The 18,022-nt window shown below is 36.5% G+C and overlaps 1 protein-coding gene across 1 annotated transcript in view; it reads left to right on the top strand.

Annotated features, from left to right (window-relative positions):
• Positions 1-18,022, top strand: part of PDE5A (phosphodiesterase 5A) — a 127,373-nt gene that overhangs the window by 45,633 nt on the left and 63,718 nt on the right. The window contains exons 6-8 of the mRNA XM_063108167.1: positions 1,944-2,011; positions 16,112-16,220; positions 17,177-17,264. Of these exons, the coding sequence (XP_062964237.1) occupies positions 1,944-2,011; positions 16,112-16,220; positions 17,177-17,264 (265 nt within the window). The remainder of the gene's footprint in view (positions 1-1,943; positions 2,012-16,111; positions 16,221-17,176; positions 17,265-18,022) is intronic.

The following is an 18,022-nucleotide window of genomic DNA, read 5'->3' as shown; positions in this document are numbered from 1 at the left end:
TGGATATTTATACAAAGCCAATCAGAGTATGAGATGTTCTTGTTGAAGAGAGATGAAGGCGGAGGTAGAGGGTTCTTTCAACACTCCCTTTCACCTCTGATCATCCCCTGCTTCTTAACCCCCACCCCTTGCTAAATGGTTACCATGGGAATGACTGTGTGCTGCTTCTGTCAATAGCTATACAGTCTCGACAGGGAAATACATTGTCATTACAGTGTGCTGACTTTTCATAGTCAGGAATAATGGTTGCTATGAACAGGCAAGACCCCCATTGTGAATGGATTGGATATATATATATATATATTTTTTTTTTTTTTTTTTTTTTTTTTTTTTTAACCAGAAATTGTTTAGAAACCAGAAGGCTTAGCCCATTAGAGTCAATATTGCTAAAGGGGCCTATAAGTTCCATATCCTTTACCAAAAATGGAAAAACATTAAACTGTTTTAATTGGTAGATTTCAATCCACTGACTTCTGAGTGAGTCTGGAAAGATGGAGAGTTGTCATAGAATGCTGGTTATTTTATAGGCAGTTTTCTTGAGTTTGCTATTAGAATAAGGACCCCTGGCCTAAGGCAGTTTTCCTTTATGCAATTTCTTTCCTTCCTCAGCCTATGAACCATTGCTTCTGGAATTTTTTTTTTTTACATAGTAGTTTGTTTTCTGTTTTCTTTAGTCCCTAAGAATAGCCTATTCATCAGTGGGTTAATAGGAAACAAAGTAGGGACCACCACTTGTATAGGTCAGTTATAATCTATACATGATACCTGAATTGATGCTTTTGGGGGAAATAGAATAGTAAAAGATATTCAATACTTATTTACATTAAAAATTTTTTAATTGGCTTAGGTATTAAAACTGTACTGTATGACCCAACATCATCTAAATCATTGTGTGTGTATATGTCAGATGGATGTGTTGATTAATACAAAATTTTAGGATATCAAATGAGTTCAGTGTGCTAAAAAATAATCAGTATTTTCATAGATACTGTTTCATGTTTTCAATCAGTTATAAAATTCTTAATATGGAGGTAATTACAAGATAATAGCTATCCTTTTAAAGTTCAGGTCAGAATTTGTCAATGCCATATGTCAATTTATCATTTTTGCTCTGTGACCTGCTCTTTAGCATTTAATTATTAAAAGTTATACATGAGGCACTCTTTTTTAGACATCTTAAATGTCACTTTAATTAACTTTCAATGCATCCTTCTACCAGTTAACACCTATTATGGTAGCAAACTGATTTGGATCAGTGCTGCTCTGAAGCATAGCTTAAAAATATGCCCATTAATATATTTTGCTCACTTTTTGACAAGTTGTTGGATTTAGAAAAGGAATTACGTGACTTGATATTCATTTATATTACAATTATTTGTTGATTAAAAATATTTAAACAACATGAGCAAAAATCAAAATGTAAGGAAGGAAAAAATATACTGAGTTCTTCCCTTTCCAAATTAAACTATCATTGTTTTATTTGTGTGTTTCCTTGCAATTCTTTATTCAGTTGCAAATATAACATGGTTGCAGCATGTATTCTGCTTTTTAATGTAATGTAATGTTGCTAAAATCTTTACAATTATTTTAATGATCTCATAAAATATTACTGAGTGATACATCTTTTTAAGAAGGCATTACTTAGCTGGGCTTTAACAACAGCAATCAATGTGTGCTTAAAAACCAAAATAAAAACAAATAGTACTCAAATAAGCATTCTTGCAAGTAAAGATCAGAGATGATATAGAACAAAGCTTTTAATGATGGGAAGCAGCTTTGAGGATGTCATGAAATGAGTACTTAAGTTTGTTTTGTCTAAGAGTAAGTAAAAATAAAAGTATTGTAATCTTCAGTCAGTTCCATAGCATGTATGTCTGTATGTAGGTAGTTTTCATTACCTTATCAAATTTATTTCTCAGTCTGTGCTGTCACTCTGTTTTCAGGATTCTTTTGCTAGTGTGTTTCACATGGAATGTGAGGAATTAGAAAAATCATCTGATAATTTAACAAGGTAAAATACCTTATTCTTTATTTGTCTTTATCACAAGTATATATTATTGGCTAAATAGTTATTTCATGACCAGTTTGATTTAAGACATATAAGCTACAGGCTATTTTCTCCCCCTACAAATAATTTTATTTGTGAAAATATTTTACTATTTGATGTTAAAGTTCCAGCATGTTTTCATTACAGTTGACCTTTCTGAGAATTATTTTATATGGTGAATGGTGTTGCAATTAGTGTAGGTCTCAGTACAGTATTTTTGTGAGCAGTTCATTTAAGACCCACAGGTACTATATTTCAGTTACTGTATATTTTTTCATTGCATGTTGGACCTTTACTAGAAATTGCTAGGCTTCCGAACAAGCTTTTCTGCAAGTCTATTCTGATTTGGAATCAGCCATAGGGATTTAACTAGCAACAGAAGGAAGCCTATGGTCCTGATCATACCCATACGTCTACCCTATGGCTAGTGTCAGATCAGTATCTACTGTAGTTCAGTTCTTTTTCACGTTTTCCTTGTTTTTACATTTATATTCATTATTTTGTTGTTAATTGTTACTCCGAAACAATATAAAGTATTTATATTATGGAGGTTATAGATGTTATTATCCCAATTTTGTGTGTGCTTTGTGAAGAATTTTGAAATGAATTTAGAATAAACTGCTAAATGTTCTTTCTCATATTCCTTTTTTCACTCTTAGCAAAGGAACATAAATATATATATAAGAGTATAAATCTGCTAGGATAAAGTGTCAGTAATTCTGGGCATAATACTATTTATCACACTGTTCATTGTTTATTTGTTTCAAATTATTTTACCCCTAATTATTATATCTAAAAACCTCATATGGAAATAGAATATTAACTTTACTATTTGATATTAAAGTTTTAGATTTTTTTCAGTGCAGTCGACCTATCAGAATTATTTCATGTAATTAATGGAGTCACAATTAGTAAAGTCCTCAGTAACTAAGCTCCTTGGTGGTGATGCTTTAAAAATAATGTCTGTGCAAATCTAGACTATAGAATATTCTGTAACATAAATGGCTTAGTCTCTTCAAAAAGTTAATGTTATTGAATCAAATGGATAGAGAGTACTGTTCTTGAGACATAACAGCCAAATGCAATATTTGAAACTTTTTTTTTTTCTTTGTCTTTTTTGTGACCGGCCGCACCGCGCTCAGCCAGTGAGCGCACCGGCCATCCCTATATAGGATCTGAACCCGCGGCGGGAGCGCTGCTGCACTCCCAGCGCTCCCAGCGCCACACTCTCCCGAGTGCGCCACGGGGTCAGCCCACAATATTTGAAACTTGATTTGATCCTGGTTAAAAACTAAACAAAACAGCTATCAAAGACATTTTGGAGGATAATTGGAAATTTGAATATGGACTCTATACTAGATGGTGATAGAGAATTGTTACTTTTCTTTGGAATTAGAAAGATATTGTCATTAGTAAAAAAAATGTTCTTATTTTTTAGGAGATTCATGCTGAAGTATTTAGGGACAAAATGTTGCTGTGTCTGCAACTTACTTTAACATGGTTCAGCCAAAAACAAATAAGTAAATATATTTAAATTCAGTATATTTAAATAAGTAAATTCAAGTATATCTACACATGCATATATAAATATGGCAAAATATAAAAATTGTTGAATCTAGAAGTAAGATATTCATTTTACTTTTAACTTTCACGTTTTCCCTATACTATTTCAAAACTTCATCAAAAAAAATTGGAAGAATGTGTTTATAATAAAAAGTGGGAAACAAAGTAAAACAAAAACTATCTCTGTAGATCATATAAAGCAGAGTTTGCAGCTGCAAGAACAAAATACTTCAATGCACAGCCTGTTTTTGTTCTGACCCTCTTAAACAAGACAGGCCCAAAGATCACTGTGAGGTCTACAGAAGCTGTGTCTGTCTTGCTGCAGTCCTTTCTACGTACCCTTTCCTTTCTTCTTCCCCTCTTATCTTTTCTCATGTTCCCTGTCCTCTAAGTGTTTCCCCCATCAAGTTGGAGAATGGTCGGTTGGCCACAGTGACTTAAAGTTGTTAGTTTGTTAAGTGTTTACAATAAAATCAAAACTCATTATTACTAGACTATTAATTTAACAATATAATACAATGAAAGGCTTTTTCTCCTACTATTAAAAGAATTTCAGGAATTAGCAAGGGGGCAGGAATGTATCTTGTAAGCAGATGGGGAATTCATTTGATTCAGAAGATACACTTGACTTAAGCCTTGACTTCTGATGTGGGTGTGGGATGAGTAGTCAAGGCAGATAAACCACGGTATCTCTACCCAGAGATTTTTCTGCTGTCCTGGAATTTTTGGTTCACATGGTGAAACTGAATAACTGACCTTTATTTCCCTCTAAGCCCTGCTGGTCATGAGCTGAAAGGTATATCCCATCTCCATGCCTATTCTTTCCTAAGCCACTGTGCACTTGTATTTTCTGGCATATTTGACATTGTTTTTGTTAGTGTTGAATCCTTTTTGAATGCATTATAATATACACACAGCCTGGTGTGTGTTTATTCCTCTCAACTGCTGGTAGCCGGTTGTACTGCCTAGCTTGGTTTAGAATCCTTGGTTCTTATCCTTAGGAGGAGCATTAGTACGTATTATTTTGATTTTATTATGCTGTGACTTCTTTTTTTCTTTTTGGAAAAAAGTATTTTAGAACGTTTCTAGATAAGACACATGTAAATATTTGAAGCCAAATCTGCATAACGAAAAAGTTACTATATATATAAATACTAAATATATAAATAGTATAAATATGTACATCTATATTTATATATTTACCTTTATCTCCATAGGACAATAAGAAAACTGGCAAGATAACGCATATTAAAAGTATAAAATGATGAATTATATACATTACCTTTAAATATTTGTGCAGCATCATATGTCTCTAATCATATTTTATGTTTTGGCTTTTTGATTTTTATCATCAATTCAAGTGGTCTTCTAATTTCTTCTAGTGATAGCCGAACAAACCCGTGAGTTGGTGTAATAGTGACCTCTACTGGTGAATATGCATTTTTTTAGAAAAAAGCAAAGTCCTGCTATATATTTAATTTTGTTTCTGATGAATACTACCATTCCCTCTCTGTAGGCAAAATGGAAAATATCTTTCCACTTATTTATTTAATGATTCTACAACAGTCATAGTAAAAAGATATTTTTTGTGAAGTATAAATAGGTCAATGTGATTTCCTTAAAAGAGACTAATTTACATGAATCATTTTAACTGATTCGTTAACTGATTTTACAGTAATGAAAATCACTTAACACTAATGGCTTGTGTCAACTAAACATTTTTAAATTAACCTTTATTATAGTGATGCAATCAAAGATATCTTAACCATGTAAATATGTTTTTATTTTAATAAAAATTAAATAGCAGGCCTAATTTTGCAAAACCTGAGTTAAAATGGTGTTTAGGGGGCTAGAAGGTTAGCTCAGTTGGCTAGAGTGTGGTGCTGATGCTGATAGCACCAAGGTCCAGGGTCTGATCCCTCTTCTAGCTAGCACCCACCCCCCGCCCCCCCAAAAAACGAGAAACAAAACAAAAAGAATAAAAATAAAATGGTGTTTAGTAACTTCAACATTTTGAAAGGGGGCTAAACTGATATTGATACTTATTTTTCACCAGCAGATTCTTTATTACATTTCTAAAACTGCTTATTGGTAGAATGCAGGACTCTCTAATTCTCATCAATTATCACTTTGCCAATTCAAACACTCTTCAATGAGATGAAACACTAGAAAATTTGATGGTGTTAGCAGTAAGCAAATCATTCTTTTTAGGCAATTATTTATCAACTGAAAAGTGTGGGGTTTTTCCTACCTATCCATTGATTCTTTATTATAAATTTAAATGATATATTGAAGACAGTTTTGAAATGTTAAGTGTAAAACGAAAAAATTTCGGGCAAATCATACGTAATTATTAGAATCCTATTATTAGTGGAATAAAGCATAGTAGGCTTTTGGGAGTTGGATTGCCCAGGGATTTTCTAAAGGAGGCTCATTTCCAGATGGTGGGAGGTTTTCAGAGTTTCCGTGCTTCAATTCAGAGTGCCATCCAATTAGAAGGAAAAAAAATGAGTATGATGTTGTACAGTTTGTGTTAGTTATTTATTTTGAGAAATAGATATTTTAGTGCTATAATTACACACTAGTTAACTTTATGTTCATTTATAAATGCACATTTTTTAGTCAAAAAATGACAAATACATAGAATTAATCCTTTAAGCTCACTTTCTTGGAATATATATATTAGTTACTACTTGCTATTGATTATTATATTAGAAACCATGATTATAATTAAATAAGGACTGCTACTTTAAAAAACTATGAATATAGAGTAGAAGAATGTAGACTGATTTTATTTAAGTTCCACCACTATACTAGCTGTAGGACTTTGTGTAAGTTATTTAACCTCTCAAAACCTCAGTTTCTTCATATGTAATGATAGTGGGATTGTAGTAAGTAAGTACTTAGTGAGATAGTGCATATAAGATGCTTTAGAAAATTTCTGCCACATAGTAAGTACTCAGTAAGTTTTAGCTGTTATTTCTGTGTCTCTTCAATATGTTGTTCAGTTTTTGGTTTACATTAGCCTGCAGTGATTCCCATTTAATTTTAAAGCACAGAAATTTCTCTTTTCAAGCACCATGTCCCTAGCTCTGTCTTCCCAACAATGCACTTATGTACAACTCCATTGATATCCACTGTGCAAAAAGCCTTAGATGTCTGAGTTAGCCCTGGTCTTCCAAGAAGCAGATATTGAGACTATATTAAATGTGCAGAAAATTATTAGGAATAACTAATAATATTCAGTCTGTTTAGGAGCAGCTCTGGTAGGTGTGGACTCAGTGCAGACAAGGAGCTGGGTTCCAGAACACAGCAATTTGAGACACTGGTCAGTTACTCTTCCCACAGTTGGAGCTCTGAGAGGCACATTTCTAGGGCCATCATAATATTCCTGTTATTTAAAGAATGAGATCCATATTCCTTGTATTGCGTTTCAAAATCTTCCACTCTTGAGAAGTTTCAAGATGGCGGCGGCTGCAGCGGCTGGCGCGGAGTAGCTGAGGTGGAAAAGGTGGCCACTGGGCCTCAGGCAGCCGGGAAACTTGTGGACCTTCCTCTAGCCATCTCTTAAGGGAGGACTGCTGCTGCTGGCCAGTCGTGGGGGGTGACCGCAACTTTACCCCCGGCAGGAAAGGCTGCCTCATTTACAGGCAACAGCTTTGAAGTGTGGAGCAGGAAAAGAACTGTTTCTTAGCTGCAAAAGCGAGTCTCGAAACAGGGAACACGGCGCCAGGGCTGCTGTGGATGCAGACAGGACCCCGGAGGCCGGGGCCGCGCTGAAGGCGGCCAGCTGCCCTATTCAGGATTCGAGGTTTCAGGCCGGCATTAAAGAAGATTCCTGGGAGCGCCCAAGCCGCGCCGCGACTGAACAGCCCGAGGCGAGGCGGCAGCGGCCGAGAACTGGGAAAGGCGGCAAACCAGAGACAGAGCGAGCGCCCAACCTGGCACAGCACTGTGAGTGACCCCTGGCACAGCTCTGTTCGGGGGGTGGATGCCCACGCGGCTCCCGCCTGCACCACCAGGCCACTCACCGCCCTGGTGCTGCCTCCATTTTTCCAGGTGCGGGCAGCTCCGCCCTACTCGGCCATCACTGAGCCCTCCCACTTGCTTGGCCTGGCGTGGGGCTTTCCGGAGCCTGCAGACCGGCCTCCGCTCCCACTCCCTCCGTGGTTCTCTGGCGGGACTGGTGGCAGGGTGCGTCCCCGGCCAGTGTCGGGAGGGCAAGGAAGTACAGGCGGGCCGACTGTCACTCCACCACACCCTGGACTCCGGCCCAAGGTAAACTCCCTGTTACTGGGAGGCAGATACCATCTCTGCCGCCACCAGTTTGGAAAAAAGCCTAACGACTTTCTGGTTGGGAATAGTGTGGTAGGAGAGTTCCCAGGTCCGCTTGAACCTGCCGGACACCAGGCTGCAGGTGGGCGCTAGACTCGGTTTATACTGGGGGGATACAAAGGTGAACAAGACCCGAGAAAGATCTACATAGTGCTACAAAGGCACCCAGAGAGACCGGTCGTCTGTGCCTAGCGGAAACCTGGTAGACTTCCTGGGCGAGGCGGTGCCGAGCAGGGTCTTGAAGGCCCAGCTGATAGACGAGGGGTGCAGAAGACACGCCCCAGCCTAGCACAGTGCGCACAGAGTGGGGAGACGTGCGGCCAGGGAGGCAGAGACTCGACAGAAACCACACACCCGGTGGGGTCGCCACTGCACGATCTAACAGCCTGGGCCAGAGCACACGGAACAGGGAGAAATCCTGCACAGGAAGTGAAAGCTCAACAGAGATCACACACCCTGTGGTACGTGATCCAACAGCCCAGCAGAGTCCAAGCTGACCAGAAAGGTGGCTCCCCGGAGAAGCCCAAGACCCGAGGCAACCACACACACAAGGCACTAGAGGCCAACCAAGCAGTCACGGAGGGAGCCATACGAAATTGGCAACCACAGCAACATCCTAGTTAGTCATTAGTCTCAAACCGGTGGACTGTGAAACCCCCGGCTACAATGAATAAACACCAAAAAAAAGATACCAGAAATACAAAAAATCAAGAAAGTACACCACCAAAAGTTAATAAATCTCAAACTCTAGATCCTATAGAACAAGAAGCCCTTGAAATGACTGACAAGGAATTTCGAGTGATAATTCTAAGGAAACTGAATGAGATACAAGAAAACTCAGCTAGACATCATGATGAAATGAGGAAAAGTATACAGGATCTGAAAGAGGAAATGTACAAGGAAATCAATGTCCTGAAAAAAAATGTAGCAGAACTTGCTGAACTGAAGAAGTTATTCAACGAAATAAAAAACACAACGGACAGTTTAACCAGCAGGCTTGTCGAAGTTGAAGAGAGAACCTCTGAACTTGAAGATGGGCTGTTTGAAATAACACAAGCAGACAAAAAGAAAGAAAAAAGAATCAAGGACATTGAAGAAAATCTGAGAGAGATATCAGACAACCATAAGCGATCAAATATCCGAGTTATGGGTATTCCAGAAGGGGAGGAAAATGGAGATTCCATTGAAAACATATTCAACAAAATAGTGGCAGAAAACTTCCCAGGTATAGGAAAAATCACAGATCTTCAGATCCAGGAAGCTCAACGATCTCCAAATGTATTCAACCCAAAAAGACCTTCTCCAACACATGTCATAGTCAAATTGGCAAAACTCAGAGACAAAGAGAGAATCTTAAAAGCTGCAAGAGAGAAGCGTCAAATCACCTATAAGGGAGCCCCAATCAGGTTAACATCAGACTTTTCATCACAAACCCTAAAAGCTAGAAAGGAATGGGATGATATTTTCAAAATACTAAAAGACAAAGATTGCCAGCCAAGAATACTCTACCCTGCAAGGCTATCCTTCCGAAATGAGGGGCAAATAGTATATTTCTCAGACAAACAAAAACTGCAGGAGTTCACTACCACACGACCACACTTACAAGAAATCCTCAAGGGAGTACTGGGTTTGATTCCTGAAAAATAACTACCACTGCCATAAAAACCCAAGAAAAATCTAAACCCGCTAGTATAATAAAAATGGCATTCATGAAGAGAAAACAAGCTAACAAAAACACTATCTACAACCTAAGGAACCAACAAACAAAGAAACCAAACAGTAAATCAGAAAGCAAGGAACAAAAGACACCTAAGACAACCAAACAACCAATAAAATGCTAGGAATAAATCAACACCTTTCAATAACAACTCTTAATGTAAAAGGCTTAAATTCCCCAATTAAAAGACACAGACTGGCTGACTGGATCATAAAGCAGGACCCAACTATATGCTGCCTAAAAGAGACCCACCTCACCCATAAAGATTCACACAGACTAAGAGTGAAAGGATGGAAAAAGATTTACCATGCAAACAGAAAAGAAAAACGAGCTGGAGTAGCTATTCTTATATCTGACAAAATAGACTTTAAACTAAAAACCATAAAAAGAGACAATGAGGGACACTACATAATGATAAAAGGACTGATCAATCAAGAAGACATAACAATCATAAATATGTATGCACCCAATGTTGGAGCAGCCAGATTTATAAAACAAACTCTATTAGACCTAAAGAAGGAAATAGACACTAATACCATAATAGCAGGGGACCTGAACACCCCACTGTCAATATTAGACAGATCATCTAGGCAAAGAATCAGTAGAGAAACACAAGATCTAAACAAGACTCTAGACCAATTGGAATTGGCAGATATCTACAGAACATTCCACCCAACAACCTCAGAATATTCATTCTTCTCATCAGCACATGGATCATTCTCCAGGATAGATCACATATTAGGTCACAAATCAAGTCTCAATAAATTCAAAAAAATTGGAATTATCCCATGTATCTTCTCAGACCACAATGGATTAAAACTAGAAATTAATAACAAACGAAACTCTGGAAACTATACAAACACATGGAAATTAAACAGCATTCTACTTAATGACATATGGGGCCAAGAAGAAATCAAGCAGGAAATCAAAAAATTTATTGAAACTAATGAAAACAATGATACATCATACCAAAACCTGTGGGATACTGCAAAAGCAGTATTGAGGGGAAAATTTATTGCATTAAACGCTCACTTCAGAAGAATAGAAAGATCGCAAGTGAACAACCTAACACTTCACCTTAAAGAACTAGAAAAACAAGAACAATGCAAACCTAAAGTTAGCAGACGGAAAGAAATCATTAAGATCAGAGCAGAACTGAATGAAATTGAAAACCAAAAGACAATTCAAAAGATCAACGAATCAAAAAGTTGGTTTTTTGAAAAGATAAATAAAATTGACAAACCATTAGCATGGCTAACAAAAAAAAGAAGAGAGAAGACTCAAATAACAAAAATTAGAAATGAAAAAGGTGATATTACAAATGATTCATCTGAAATACAAGGAATCATTCGAGACTACTATAAACAACTATACGCCAACAAATTTGAAAATCTGGAGGAAATGGATGAATTTCTGGACACACACAAGCTCCCAAAACTGAACCGTGAAGACGTAGAAAATTTGAACAGAACAATAACAATAAAGGAGATTGAAGCTGTTATCAGAAGGCTCCCAACAAAGAAAAGCCTAGGACCAGATGGATTCACAGCAGAATTTCACCACACATTCAAAGAGGAATTGACACCAATTCTTTACAAACTATTCCAAAAGACTGAAACAGACGCAAATCTCCCAAACTCATTCTATGAAGCAAACATCATCCTGATACCAGGTAAAGATATAACCAAAAAAGAAAACTACAGGCCAATATCCTTGATGAATATAGATGCAAAAATCCTCACTAAAATACTAGCAAACAGAATACAGCAACACATACGTAAAATTATTCATCATGATCAAGTGGGATTCATCCCAGGGATGCAAGGTTGGTTCAACATACACAAATCAATAAATGTGATACACCATATTAATAAACTCAAACACAAGGACCATATGATCATATCTATAGATGCTGAAAAAGCATTTGATAAAGTTCAGCACTCATTCATGACAAAGACCCTCTATAAGTTAAGTATAGAGGGAAAGTATCTCAACATAATTAAAGCCATATATGCCAGACCCACAGCCAATATCATCCTGAATGGGGAAAAGCTGAAAGCTTTTCCTTTAAGAACAGGCACTAGACAAGGATGCCCACTCTCACCACTCCTATTCAACATAGTGTTGGAAGTACTAGCCAGAGCATTCAGAGAAGAGAAGGAAATAAAGGGCATCCAGATTGGAAAAGATGAAGTCAAACTGTCCCTGTTTGCAGATGACATGATCCTATATATCGAACAGCCTAAAACCTCTACAAAAAATCTGTTGGAATTGATAAATGATTTAAGCACAGTAGCAGGATACAAAATCAACACACAAAAATCAGTAGCATTTCTTTTCTCCAATAGTGAACATGCAGAAAGAGAAATCAAAAAACCTGCCCATTTACAATAGCCACCAAAAAAATAAAATACTTAGGAATTGAGTTAACCAAGGAGGTGAAAAATCTCTATAATGAGAACTACAAACCACTGCTGAGAGAAATTAGAGAGGATACAAGAAGATGGAAAGATATCCCATGCTCTTGGATTGGAAGAATCAACATAGTGAAAATGTCCATACTACCCAAAGTGATATACAAATTCAATGCAATCCCCATCAAAATTCCAAAGACATTTTTCTCAGAAATGGAAAAAACTCTCCAGACATTTATATGGAACAATAAAAGACCACGCATAGCCAAAGCAATGCTCAGCAAAAAAAATAAAGCTGGAGGCATAACACTACCTGACTTTAAGCTATACTACAAAGCTATAATAACCAAAACAGTATGGTACTGGCATAAAAACAGACACACTGACCAATGGGAATAGAATAGAGAATCCAGAAATCAACCCACACACTTACTGTCAGCTGATCTTTGACAAAGGCACCAAGCCTATTCACTGGCGAAGGGACTGCCTATTCAGCAAATGGTGCTGGGATAACTGGATATCCATATGCAGGAGAATGAAACTAGATCCATACCTCTCGCCGTATACTAAAATCAACTCAAAATGGATTAAGGATTTAAATATACACGCTGAAACAATAAAACTTCTTAAAGAAAACATAGGAGAAACACTTCAGGAAATAGGACTGGGCACAGACTTCATGAATACGACCCCAAAAGCACGGGCAACCAAAGGAAAAATAAACAAATGAGATTATATCAAACTAAAAAGCTTCTGCACAGCAAAAGAAACAATTAAAAGAGTTAAAAGACAACCAACAGAGTGGGAGAAAATATTTGCAAAATATATATCTGACAAAGGATTAATATCCAGAATATATAAGGAACTCAAACAACTGTACAAGAAGAAAACAAGCAACTCAATTAAAAAATGGGCAAAAGAGCTAAATAGGCATTTCTCTAAGGAAGATATCCAAATGGCCAACAGACATATGAAAAAATGCTCAACATCACTCAGCATCCGGGAAATGCAAATCAAAACCACATTGAGATACCATCTAACTCCAGTTAGGATGGCTAAAATCCAAAAGACTGTGAACGATAAATGCTGGCGAGGCTGCGGAGAAAAAGGAACTCTCATACATTGTTGGTGGGACTGCAAAATGGTGCAGCCTCTATGGAAAATGGTATGGAGGTTCCTCAAACAATTGCAGATAGATCTACCATACGACCCAGCTATCCCACTGTTGGGAATATACCCAGAGGAATGGAAATCATCAAGTCGAAGGTATACCTGTTTCCCAATGTTTATCGCAGCACTCTTTACAATAGCCAAGAGTTGGAATCAGCCCAAATGCCCATCATCAGATGAGTGGATACAGAAAAGTGGTACATCTGGTACATCTACACAATGGAATACTACTCAGCTATAAAAACGAATGAAATACTGCCATTTGCAACAACATGGATGGACCTTGAGAGAATTATATTAAGTGAAACAAGTCAGGCACAGAAAGAGAAATACCACATGTTCTCACTTATTGGTGGGAGCTAAAAATCAATATATAAATTCACACACACACAAAAAAAAAAAAACCGGGGGGGGGGGGAAGAAGATATAACAACCACAATTATTTGAAGTTGATACGACAAGCAAACAGAAAGGACATTGTTGGGGGGGGGGAGGGAGAAGGGAGGGAGGTTTTGGTGATGGGGAGCAATAATCAGCCACAGTGTATATCGACAAAATAAAATTAAAAAAAAAAAAAAATCTTCCACTCTCTGCCCTAGCCTAACATTTTCAGCCTGAAATCATCACTTTATTCCTGACAATCTGTATTTAGTATTTCTCAGATATACATGGAACTCTTCCTTTTCAGCAATGTACTTTATATTGTTTTTCTCTGCCTTTATACCCACCTTTTCATTCCTGATGTCTGTCTTCCCTTTTTAAATCTTAGCTGTACTTTTATGCATTTCTTTGCCACCTCTACCCTAATACATTCCATTTAAGTGCTATCTGTCCATCTTCTCCACATGTGTGGTGCTTGCATTATTACTAACTATATTGGTTAGGATTAGGTTTGACTGTGGACCATGAAAACGCAAAATAAAAATAGCTTAAAGAAGAATGCAGTGTTACTACTCTCTCCTGTAAAAGCACAGACATAGGTAGCTCAGGGTAGGTGCTGCAGCTCTGCTCCAAGGAGGCCTCAGGGACCCAGGCACCTTTGGCCTTTCAACCTTGTGTCCCTTGGGTGTGGCCCTTCCCTTCAGGATCAAGGATGTAGCTCTAGCCATCATATCCATGTTTTAAACAGTAGGATGGAGGACAGGGAAAGAAGGGGCAGAGAGCATGTATCAGCTAAGGGTATCCCAATGGAGCAGGTGCTCAATCTATATTTATTGAGTACAGGAACTAAGAATTTATAACCATTTCTTATAGAGTAAGAAATAAACATGGTATCACGTAATTTTAATATATCTAATGCTCATTTTTCACTATTAAATAAGGTATTAGTTATCTGTTGATTTATGAGTAATTTTAGTACTTCTATATCTCTATGGTGGCCACCTGTGCATTTTTCTTATCTTTACTACAGCTTCTTCTTTTCTTTTTCCTAGGCTATTGCTGTCTATAAAATAATTGCACTTTTAAACATTGTTTTATTAACCTAAAACCTGTACTTATCTCAAAACCTTTTCTTGAATGTCACCCAGATAATATGTATGAAATAGGACCCCAGTAGTGTAATAGGGCTTAGGTGTATGATAATTGGCATACCTGCACAGATTATCAGTCTAGTCTTGAGAATTATTCAATCATTTGCTCCTATGTTACTATTCTGTCATTTTCTTTTCATTCTTTTTCACTTACACATAATACTGAACAAGTAGTCAGTACTCGATGTGCCAAATTTTACTTACAGTAAAATGTATCACAAAGAAAGGGAAGACCAAATGAGGCCACAGACTTCAGAATCTTTGTGGAATCACTAGTGCTCAAGAACACATATGGAAGCACTGTCCAAGGAAGCAGCTAGGGCAAGTTGAGTGTGAAGGACAGAAGTCAGGCAAAAATACTGGAATGTTGAAAACTCAGAACAAGTGCACATTTTTTCTGAGGCTTATATTTTATTTTGAAATGTCTCCTTCTATTAGGCTTTCCTGTTTCTTCAGTTTGTCATAGTACAATTAAGATAGGCATATACTTATAGTTGGGGTCAATTTCCATAATCCTATCCTCTTTGCCGAATTCATCACCATCGCCAGGAACATATGGAGTTTCCTTATGAAAAAAACATGTTCTAGTCTGTTTTCTTATCCCCAGCACTGATACTGTACCCTCTGGCATCAGTTTAATCTCTTATGTATAACCTATTAAGCAAGAGACTAAAAACAAACTGGTAAAAATACTTGTAAGTTCAAAAAAATTTTTTGAGGAAGATAAATTTTTAATTTAAAAAAATATCATAAAGGATCTCAAAGCAGGGAAATAAAGAGTATAGAGAGGAAACTGAACAAAGGGAAAGATGTTAAGGAAGAAGAAAAGAAAAAGATGAAGAAAGGAAAAAGACTTTCTTCTAGGCCTGCTTGATTTTTCTCTTGGTCTTAGAATGTGTGAAAGATTGTTTTATTGGCTTGGATAAATAAAATAAATAATTAGAGTAAAACAAGTGCTAGACTGTAGTCATTCTATAGTCTGATGAGAAAATAAGACATGGGGGGAAATCCATGAATGTATGAATTTTACATTAAATAACATAAAAATAATCATGCCCATTAACAGTGGTAATAAGATTACTTATGACATTGCTTAAATTTATTTTAGATAGTTGGAATATTGTGGGGTTTTGTCTTTTCAAAACATTTAAACTATATTAACTATCAAAGTTGTAAATCATCAAACTCGTTTAAAGCTGCATCTCCCAATTAAGATATATATTTTGCCTTATAATGTAAGACAGGTATGTTTCTCCTTTAATCAGTTATTTGACTCTGTTTGACCATGTTTTTTTCACTGCATAGAAGGAGCTCATAACCATTATTTCCACAGGGAACGTGATGCAAACAAAATCAATTACATGTATGCTCAGTATGTCAAAAATACTATGGAACCACTCAATATCCCAGATGTCAGTAAGGACAAAAGATTTCCCTGGACAGTAAGTAACCCAATTTTAGACTTGAAGCTACAAGGCTGTTTTCCCATCTGATATGTACTTACAGTTACAGTGCATTTGAAGCAACACTAGAATTGGCTGCTTCAGGGTGATCTGTGCTTTCCCTAAAGGAGAATAAAATAGCTCAAAACATCTGTAGAGAGCTATACTTGCGTATTTCTCTCTATAATTTTTTTCATTTTTTTAAACATGTATTGCATGAACTATTATATACTAGTTTTGAAGTAATTTAACTATTATCTATGTAATGTCAATGATATTCCTTAGATAGTATTGCTGTAGTTCTTGATTTTATCAAAAAAACTAAGTTCCATCTGGCTTGAACTTACATAATTGGTAATCTACTGTAGTGAGTAGCTCTGTGGGAAAATGGATATTTCTTTTTCTTGACTGCAAAGCTACAAAGATCTGTTTCTAAGACACTGAAAACTTTGAATTCTGGCATTTTCTCTCATCTTATTTCAGAAAAGCATTGCCCTTTGAGGCAGCTAGGAGACCTTTTTAGAACTTTAGCAATGTGGGCAATAGAAACAATGATATTACTAAAGAAAGATAGGTTTGTAGTGTAGAATCCTTGGTGGTACAGTGCTTTTAGATTCTGCTCCTCTTGTTAAATTATTTGAGACATCTACCACACTAGCGTAGTAGATAGTGAATAAATATATTGCTTCATGTTATTATAAGCTGCTTGGAAAGTTAAAGTGAAAAAAAGAAATCTAGCATATTATTTTTAAATAAAGACTGGTTGTTCTATATTGCATTTATGTGAACTTTATTATAATTTGTACATTTTCTGCACTCCAGTGTTATCTGTAGCTAATAAAAAAGATGAATATATTAGTGCTTTCAAATGTTCCATATAGTTTATATGGCAACTAATGGGCAAATCAATCTCCTACCATTTTAGCTATTCTGTTTCATTTTTGTTTTTTGTTTAGAATGAAAATACAGGAAATGTAAACCAGCAGTGCATTAGAAGTTTGCTTTGTACACCTATAAAAAATGGAAAGAAGAATAAAGTCATAGGTAAAGCCTTTCAATTAACCTATATTCTGCACTTGCTTATAAAATGTATTGCCAACTACTTCTTTCAATGAGAAGAATAAAATGTCTGAAAAAAGATAAAAATTGGAATAATAAAAGAATTTTGAAATAATTTTATGTTGATAAATACCAACACATTTGTTGAATATCTTATTAACTATGGTATATTATTGTAATTAACTCTATTTCAGCAGAATTTTTTGTTTAAGAATGATGTGTTAGAAGTCAGTAGATTAAGTAAGAGATACCAAGTTGATAATGTGTATTGTTTTAGAGTCTCACTTCCTGGATTTTGATTTTTTAAAAAATATTTATTAGTAGCATATTCATTCTTACAAGTCGTGATATTTCTTTATGCCCTTTGCCCGACCCATCACTTCCCAAACCCCCTCCCTCGCTCCCTCCCCTCCATCTCTAGTATCCTTAGGTTCGTTCTCTTCTTCTGAAAGTTCAACATATTGTGGTCTTTTCTTTCTTCCTTTCCTTCATTCCTTACTTTTTCCCTCTTTCCCTCCTTCCTTCCATCTCTCCCTTCTTTCCTTCCTTCCTAGCAGCCACTTATGAGTGAGAACATGTGGTATTTCTGTTTCTTTGTCTGGCTTATTTTACTTAACATAATTCTCTCCAGACTCATCCATGTTGCTAGAAATGGCAGAATTTCATTCCTTTTTATGGCTGAGTAGTATTCCATGGTGTATATATACCACATTTTCCTTATCCAGTCCTTCGCCAGTGGACAC

The sequence above is a fragment of the Cynocephalus volans genome, chromosome 9 (assembly GCF_027409185.1).
Source record: "Cynocephalus volans isolate mCynVol1 chromosome 9, mCynVol1.pri, whole genome shotgun sequence".
NCBI classification, from domain to species: Eukaryota; Metazoa; Chordata; class Mammalia; order Dermoptera; family Cynocephalidae; genus Cynocephalus; species Cynocephalus volans.
The sequence above is the reverse complement of the archived record's forward strand: the minus strand, read 5'-3'. Positions and strand labels throughout refer to the sequence as shown.